This window comes from Crocodylus porosus, unplaced genomic scaffold (assembly GCF_001723895.1).
Source record: "Crocodylus porosus isolate Cpor-Errol unplaced genomic scaffold, CroPor_comp1, whole genome shotgun sequence".
Lineage (NCBI taxonomy): Eukaryota > Metazoa > Chordata > Crocodylia > Crocodylidae > Crocodylus > Crocodylus porosus.
In genome coordinates this window covers 76103657-76113010 of record NW_017728947.1, presented here as the reverse complement: position 1 = coordinate 76113010, position 9354 = coordinate 76103657, and the positions used below count along the sequence as shown (strand labels likewise).

The window sequence follows — 9354 nt, the reverse complement described above, 5'->3', positions numbered from 1 at the left end:
ACATCGAACACCTTCAAGAGTAAATTGGATGCTTATCTTGCTGGGATCCTATGACCCCAGCTGACTTCCTGCCCTTTGGGCAGCGGGCTGGACTCGATCTCCCGAGATCCCTTCCAGCCCTGATGTCTATGAAATCTATGAAATGAACACAGGATGGCTCATGCTATATGCAGTCCTCACAGCAGCAGGGGTTTCTGTATCTACCACAGCTAAGCACAAAGGCAGGATTGCACAACTAGGAGTAGGAGCAGCACTAGAGTCCAAGTGGACTTTTCAGTGCCTGTTCTGCAAGAGGAAAACAGCCATGGTGAAATTCTGATTTAAAGCAAGAAGGATAAGGAATCTCTCCAGCACCCACCTCCCAATGTCTGGATGCTGTGTGGCTTTCAAGACTACCTGTGTATCCCACAATGTCTCCTTCCTTACTCTTAGCCATTCCCATTTACCACACCCTCATCCTTTCTGTGACCAACTCCTGTGCCTTTTCCCCACTATGCTGTGCCTCTTCTTTCTCTCTTAGAAGTCAGGATTGCACGTATCCAAAGGGGAGCCTCTCCAGATATGAAGGAACACCTGGAGAGTCTATTTAGAGGGGAAGGTAACTGCATATATGGGCATTCTGAGGGAGCAATGAAGACCTATTTCTATCATTATAGACTATAGCCAGGTGACCACAGCATTGAAACTATGAAGGTGTATTCTGAACATGTAGCTGTTGCAGCTATGAAGAGAGAAAATATCATCCTTGTTTCATTTCAGTCCCCTCTGCCCCCTCCCAGAAGGCATCTCCCTGATCTAGCACGCAGTCTCCTACCTGTCCTGAAAGAGCCGTGTGGCTAGCATATAATTCATTGTTGTCTTGTGCTCCAAGAAGGATCTGGAAAGGCCCAAATAGAAGACTAATTAAAGCTCAGACAAACACAATGAACAAGTAAAATAGCATGCATAGTGGGAAGTCATCCATAAAATATATACATCCTTAATACAAAGAAACTGATAGCCTACATCATCTTGATAAACATCTTATAACTCCAGCACAGTGCACCAAGGAGATACTTGCTGGAGACTTCTTACCCATAAAGGTCCCACGTTAACAAGGAAGGGAATATCCGGATGAAACCACCTCTCCGCTCATTCTCTTCCTTCACTCGACGCAGAACTTTTATCTGGAATGAGAGAGAAACAAAAACCAGATATCTGCCTGCGATGCAGACAGATATTAGCACTAGAAGATGAGCTTTGTGGCAAGGCCTGGTTTCTAGAAGATGTCTGCCATTGGCCCCATGACTGCAAGGCTAACTGGCTTAAACAAGTGATGGTTAAATAAGATACATTGGTTAGATACAATATCTAAATAAGATACATTGGTTAGATACAATATCTGAAGCATCTTATTGCTCTTTAGTGAGTATATACATGCTTACTATAGCTAAGAGCAAGGGTCCTCCAGGGACTGTGCCACTCTTGGCAGTTTTACTGAAAATTAACAATCTTCTAAGCGGTAACCCTAATCACTTCCATTTGTCCCACTGAGGACAGACTGCTGATTCCAAAATCAGCAGATGTATGGCAGCAGTGGCAGTTAATCCAAAATTACTCTGAATAATTAAGCTACTTGTATTCCCTTCTTTCCCGGATACTGTCCCAAAGCCAAGAAGCATACAAAATGAGTAATAGAATTCTTACCTCCTCCATGGACAGACCCAACATTGAGCTGCCTTGCTTTCCCCCTACTTTTTCCCTGCCTGAGGGCATCAGGCTTTTTATCTCAACATCACTGGCAGACAGAGGACGAGTACGCTGTAGAGACATAGTATAAATCCAGATTTTACTCTTTTCCTTTCTCTTCACTTACTCAAAGAAAAGAAAGAAAGAATTCAAATTCCACCTCCATCCCCAGCACACTCTACTCTCCTGGGCATCACAGCCAGGATTCACACTCCTAGGCTTCAATTATAGCAGGATCCACACCTCTGGGCACTAGTGTTAGGATTCATGTTCCCAATTTTCAAACACAGTAGACCTCGTACCCTAGACATTACTGCCAACATTCACCCCCCTAGCCCCTTCAAGAAAAAGTATGACACATACACAAAAGGTCCCAAAGCTGGGATTCACACTTCCAGTCCCAGAGCACAGATGAATCTACTTGCAAAGGGTGGTAGGGCCAGGATTCATGCTCATGGGCCCCCATCCACAGAAGCACACCCCCCCCACCAACAGGCACCCAAGTCAAGATACACCCAATTGCACTGCAGTAGGGCACTACTTTTCCAGTAACTTACAAGTGAAATGAAATTGGAGAAAAGGGTTAGACATTCAGTTCAGTAGCCACACACATTCCTCAATTCAGTACACTGAAAGATCACAATCTGATTCTCACAATACTAAACAGAAAGATTCTTTGTCTGCATACATACATGCACACCATAGCAAATTCTGTTAGCGTTACCACAGACAAGCACAGAAAGCTGAGGAAGACTTAAAATGCGGAAAATCAAGAGGGTTTGAAGACATTCTACCAAACCAACTGTGAAATTTGATGTACAGTGATAAATTACAAAAACTCCAATTGCAAGCCTAGAGTTCAAAGCATTTCCAAAATAGCAAGATTTTCTTAATAATGTAACAATACTCAAATCAGCACAGCTGCACATAATTGATGAATGGTTTATTGGGCTGCCACTCGAGAAAGCTTTTAGAAGAACTGAACCCAGGACACCTCATACCTCCAGATGACTTTCAAAACCCCACTTAGCAGAGCAGGGGAAGAAAAATATGACAGAATCTTCAATATGGGCAGGCCTTAGGAAAAAACTCATAGGTCATAGACTCAAAAGAAAGAATTTTAAGGATTATTTGAACTGGTAACAAAAGGACAGGATTTCAGTTTGGCTCCCCCAGTAGAAACAGCAAGTACAATAATGGAAGCTGAGGATGTATCAATTGAAACAAGAATGGATGCTGCATCAGAGCAGACTGGGTTGGGCAATCCACTGGTAATCCACATTGCAAGATCCAGAGGGAAAAACACTGACATAGAAGTCCCCATTCAAAATGTTTCCTTGAGCCTACTGTAACTCATTATACAAGAAAACCCTCCAAAATGAGATCTGGATGAAGCAGGGAAACCCAAAGCCTGAGTAAACAGAGGGCACAAGAAAATGGGAGAAACTAATACATTAATATCCAGGCAGTTTTGCCATAGGCTGTGGATGATGATGCCTTAGTCTTTCTTTCTTCCTTTACCTCTGCATCATCAGCCATCAACTCCTTCGTCCCCAGTGTCATCCTTAGCTTTATAAATCTCCTGACATCCATACATTTAAATCCTCCCTGGATTCCAACAATAATACCCATGTAGGGGAGGTAGGCCAGGGTCACTTATCCTCATTACAGAATGGGAAAGATAACTGACTTAATACACTTCTATGGCAACAAAACTTGGAAAAGAATTCAAGTATTTCTGCTTTCCACCCATGACCACAGTCCAAACTGTGCTGCTGTTACAGTGCTAGAAAAAGTAGCTCTTCTTAATAACAGTGAACCCTCTCCCCAACAGTACCCTTCAGTGGTTCGACTGAGCATGCATTCTGATAATGGCATGGCATCCTCTCTCTCCTGTGTTAATGACTTCAAAAGGAATTTTTGCTTCCTTCTGAATCAAAGAGCATCTTTTAAAACTCTGGAGCATTCCATCCTCTTGGATCTATCTCCAAACTATGCAGATGTCTTTGGGTCCCCTATATCATGGTTAGGCTCCTACTTAATACTGATGGTTGTCACTACCAAGATTTGTCTGGCCCTGTATAAAGAAGTATCATGATTCAGTTCTGCCCCTTTCTTGCAGTCTTATCTTCATAATTAACTTCAGTTAAGACTTATGATAAGGAGCTATATGTATATCCACCCTCCTTTGCCTTTAAGGACTCATTTCTTGACATCTCCTTAATCCATCTTGACCTACCATATTTGCAACTCCATCACTACTTCATTCAGATTAATGTCTCAAGTCCAATAATTGTTTCTTTTCTTGGGTAGGAAGAGAATGTTCCAATCCAAATCCAGTTCCTTGGGCCTTCATTTAGATCTCTTTTGTTTTTGCCATTTGTGACCTTAATAGATTTTCATAGATTTCATAGGCATTAGAAGATCATCAGCTCCAGCCCCCTACCCCAGGGGCAGGAAGTCAGCTAGGGTCAAAGGATCCCAGCAAGATAAACATCCAAACGTTTCTTGAAAGAGTCCAGAGTGGGTGCCTGCACCACTTCTAGAGGGAATCTATTCCAGGCCTTGGGAGCTCAGACAGTAAAGAAGTTTTTCCTTATGTCCAGCCTAAAACAATCACAGAGGAGTTTATGGCTGTTGGTCCTTGTTATCGTTTGGGGTTCTCTGGTGAACAGGAGTTCCCCCATATCCTGAGGCACACCCCTTACATATTTATAGGCAGCTACCAGATCCCCCTCGAGCCTGCACTTTTCCAAGCTGAAGAGTCCTATGGCTCAGCCTCTCATCATAAGGCCTATTCTCTTGCCCTCTGATCATGCACGTGGCTCTCCTCTGGACTCTCTCAAGCTTCTCCACATCCTTCTTGAATTGTGGAGCCCAGAATGGGATGCAGTACTCCAGCTGTGGCCTCAACAAGGCCGAGCACAGTGGGAGGATAACATCCCGGGATTTACTTGAGAAGCATCTACGGATGCAAGCCAGAGTTTTGTTTGCTTTACCAGCTGCAACATCATATTGGTGGCTCATGTTCATCTTGGGGTCAATCATGACCCCCAAGTCTCTTTCAGATGTGGTGCTAGCAGGCATAGCACTACCAAGCCTATAAGCATGCTGTGGGGGGTTTTTTTCCCCCTGAGGTGGAGTACCTTGCATTTTTCAGTACTGAACATCATAAGGTTTATATCTGCCTACTTACTAAGCTTATCCAAGTCAGCCTGGATCACTAGCCTATGCTCAGGTGTGGATGCTATTGCCCCAAAGTTTAGTGTCATCAGTGAACTTGGCCAGTGTGCTTCTGACACCAATGTCCACATTGCTGATAACGATGTTGAAGAGAACCGGTCCAAGGACAGAGCCTTGGGGGACACCATTGGTCACAGAGCACCATGATGATTCGCATTCATCAACTACTACTTTCTGGGTATGACCTCGGAGCCAATTTCCCAGACATCAGATTGTGGTGTAGCCGAGGCCAATTTTTGCATTTGACCAATTTTTGCATAAGGAGATCATGAGACCAAATCAAAGGCTTTTTTTAAGTTCAGATATATGATGTCAATCTCTTCTCCCTTGTCCAGGTGCTCTGTCACCTGGTCATAGAAGGAGATGAGATTGGTCAAGCAAGACCTACTCACAACACACCTGGGCTGGCTGTGTCTCAGGATGTTGCCATCAGCCAACCTATCAAGAAGGGTCTCTTTGATAATTTTCTCCAGAATCTTACCGGGGATTGAGGTCAAGCTGATTGGCCTGTAATTCCTGGGATCTACTTTCTGCCCTTTCTTGAAGATGGGTAGGACACTGACCTTCTTCCAGTCTTCAGGTAGTTCACCTGAGCGCCACAGATTTTCAAATATTTTTGCCAAAGGTTGGGCTATGACACCTGCCAGCTCCTTGAGTACTCTAGGGTGTAATCTGTCAGGACCAATCAAAACTCCTTTTCTCCATTCACATCTGTGACACCAAATCCATTTGCTGCTCCCTCTATTGTCTTGCCTCTAACTTTACTACTGTGGTTTCTTCTTTATGGCGTTCTTAAAGCCAGGTCTCCAGGCGACAGTATGTACACATTCTGTTGCTACCATCTTTTAAGTTACAGACAAATAACTATTACTATCCTCATCCTTAATACCTGCACCTGTTTGTTTAATTTCAAAATACAGTTTAGAAATACCATTGCACTAAAGTCCTTGAGAAACTTGGCTCAGTTGAACTAGTCTCATCAGACATGACCTACTTATTTTAAATAATCTGGCTATTATTGGTACAAAATCTTTTCTCATTCAGCTCAAGCCATCTGCAATCGTTGTGCCATCTCTCCATTTCTATTCAAATCTCAGATGAAAAATGTTTTTCTCCCCTGAATATCTTTACCTGGATTACTTATTGTCCACTATGTGGTTCATCTGTATTAAAAGCATTAGATAAAATTTAAAATTGGATCTTTATCATTGGTAAATAAAACTAAATAAAGCGCAATACTTACCAACTTCGTGTTTGTTGGCCGAGGCTGTGCAGAGACAGGTCGCTACAAGAAACAGACAAACGGAATAAAAATCTCATTCTTCCAAAACACCTTCACCCCTCCCAACATGCTGCTTTGAGGAAGTAATGGGTGCCCTGTAGTGAAAGGCATAACCAAAGTCCAGGCTGACTGCAAGAAGCTCCCATTATGCTACTGAAGATCTTGACCTGAGCAAATTACATTCTACTCTTTGAACCCACAGCAGTCATCTGAACTTTTAGACTAATGCTCAGATACTTAGAGCTTTCTGGGTACATGCACAATCCTCAAGGTGGAGGCAAAAGACATGCAAATTAAAAGGAACTTACCTAAATTGTTAAAACCAAAATTATCTACATATGTTTTTCTTGCATTAACATTTAACTAGCAATTTATGGGAGCAGATCATCAGTGCTCTCAAGCTGAACTGTTCTGAGATGAGGGAAAACCTCAGCAGGGAAACCTCCAAGGGGCCCAGAAGCCATTTGATTTAAATTCCCCAAAGATATTCCAGTTCTGATGGTGAAATGGGACTCTGTTCAACATTCCTTTACAGATGCAGAAATAGTAAAAAGCAGTACATCACAAAGCAGTCTGTGAGAGTACATAAGCCTCCTGATTGGTGCTTATGCAAGTCCAGCTCAGTAGTGTGGGTTGGGGGGGCTGAGAATTAGGAATAAGCAGAAATAAGCATCTGCATAATAACAGGGATTCTTCTTGCTTTTGGCTGTCATCAGGCTGCCACCCTCTTTGATACCGAGGAAAAGCAAAGGGCTTGCAACATTATCCTCAACTGATCCATTTGTCACTTCCACGAAGCACCATTCTTTAATCAAAGACTGTGGGTCCTTGATGACTTAGGACTCATTGAAAAGATTCCAGCCCCATCAGCAGTTATTTAACAAAGGATGCAGAAAATTGCTCCATTTCTCTGGAAATTACCTGTGCTCCATGTCTCAACCCAAAGAAATCACACAATGAATTGACAGTACAGTTTGGAGAGACCCAGGGAACAGAAGCCATCTTTAACCATCCCCAGATCAAGAACTCTAATTTCATGATTTGTTCCCAGCAAACAGAGTCTTCCTCATGATTCATGGCCACATACACAAAACAAATTCGAACCTCAAAGAAGAACTGAAAATGTCTCAGAATTCCCTTTACTATAGAGAATGAGAGTGGAAGAGTTGAAGATGGAGCAGAAATCAATGTCAAAGAGCCTCCCAAAAATAGCAAGCCAAAAATGTTCTGGGTTACTAAAGAAAACCCTGTTCTCACCTCTGTCCCCTGTAAAGCCCAGAAAATCCTGCTGATTTTCCTTGCTCATTTCCTATATGGCTCATCTCAGCAAGCAGAGCACAAGCTGAGGTTCCATCACAAAGAAAGGACACTGCTATTTCATGACCAGTGTTTAGTAGTCAATCTCTCTACTTTTTAGTTGACCCAAAAATTACTCTTTATAGTTTTATGAGAAATCCCCTGTGTAAGTCAAGAGCTACTGAAAACCTGGTGTTTGATTTTTCCATTTCTCTTTACTATGAGTTCAGGAAAATGTGTTCAAGAAAACTGAATGAACAGCAAAGTCTGGTCTAGCTGCTCCAGGGAAAAGAAGTTACTTGTCTTATAACTCATTTTCTGAATATGTTCCCACTGGTAGAGATGTATGCTACTAATTGGCCCCCACAGTGGGGTTTTACAGAAGCAACATCACAGAAAGAAGCAGCACTGCACTGCTCCTTCAAAATCGATATAGATCCTCATGACCTTCAGCCTCCATCTATTGAATTAGAGCCTCAGCCAGGTATTCCTGTGTCTCACTTCATAAACTAATTTCACCCTCAGGGTGATTCCACATCCAGACTTTGTTTTTGCAGAATTTTGAGAGATGCAATTTATTATTCTGATCATGACACTTTTGGTGTTCACCTAGTGAAACAAGGAATGATTTCCAACAGTCCTACCTGGGCTCTAGTCACACAGCCATGCCACAGAAGAGGCAACTTTCAGCAGCATGGTGGCCACCTGTAGGCAGCTCAGAAACATCCAATGGCCTCTAAAAAGAAAGAAGTCTTTGAACTCACAACCAGTGCAGATTGTTTGCCAGGCAAAAAATACCCTTGAAAATACAAATGGAAGCAGGGGGCTCTCTGCCATTTGCTGGGAGCTCAATATCCCACAAATATTTATTCCAACTGGCTGGGAGAAAGAAGGGACGGAAAGCTGCAATTCAAAACTAGCACTGAGCAAGCACTTCAAAGGGCAAGGACAATCACTGCATGCCACATGAGGCCCAGTCTGAAGGGATCAAGAGAAAGGAAAGGAATCAAAATCAAGAGCAAAAGGAGAAGAGGCTATAGTTATAAGTGTAAAAGCTCCTTCCCCACAGGAAGAGGCTTCCATTCAAAAAAAACAAACCATGGGGTTCCTGAAACTAGTCAGTCACCCATAATGAAGTTGGCTGGGACACCCACAGTCCAGCTGCATCCCAGGCATCTTCTCCTTCAGGAATCCTAGGAAACCTCACTCACTTGCAGGCTCCTTCACATTTGAGCCAAACCAAATAAGTTCTTGATATTCAGGTGAGAGCTGCAGCATCAAATCCTGGTTTTCTGAACTCACCTGAGACTTCTGAAAGGGATTTCTTCTGGCAGACTCAGATGAATGATAGGGTGCGCGGCTTGACCGCTGGCCTGGATCCTGGCATACAAAGCCTGGATGAGAAAGGAAAGTCATATAGAATCATAGAAGTCTCGTCGGAAGGGACCTTGTAGATCTTCAAGTCTGACCCCCCTGCCTGGGCAGGAGAAAAAACTGGGCTCAAATGATTCCAGCCGGGTAGACATCAAGCCTCTTCTTAAAGACTCCCAGAGTAGGAGCCAGCACCACTTCCCTTGGAAGTTGGTTCCAGATCCTAGCCGCCCTGACTGTGAAGTAGTTCTTATGGATGTCTAATCTAAACCTACTCTCCAACAACCTATGGCCGTTATTCCTTGTTATGCCAGGGGGTGCTTGGGGAAACAAGGTCTCTCCCAAACCTTCCTGGTCCCTGCTAGTGAGTTTATAGACAGTCACCAGGTCCCCCCTCAGCTTTCTCTTGTGAAGGCTGAACAGGTTCAGGTCCC

At 43.3% G+C, this 9354-nt stretch overlaps 1 protein-coding gene across 6 annotated transcripts in view; it reads right to left on the bottom strand.

Moving 5' to 3' along the window:
• TTLL5 (tubulin tyrosine ligase like 5) overlaps positions 1–9354 on the bottom strand; it is a 170208-nt gene that overhangs the window by 109082 nt on the left and 51772 nt on the right. For all 6 annotated transcript variants that reach the window (XR_002104025.1, XR_002104024.1, XM_019551869.1 and 3 more), the window contains 5 exons: positions 8852–8943; positions 6215–6256; positions 1687–1800; positions 1075–1166; positions 815–877 (listed from right to left, as the gene is read on the bottom strand). Coding sequence is in view for 4 of the 6 variants with exons in the window: in XM_019551869.1 (XP_019407414.1) it covers positions 815–877; positions 1075–1166; positions 1687–1800; positions 6215–6256; positions 8852–8943 (403 nt within the window). In the remaining 2 variants the exon portion in view is untranslated. The remainder of the gene's footprint in view (positions 1–814; positions 878–1074; positions 1167–1686; positions 1801–6214; positions 6257–8851; positions 8944–9354) is intronic.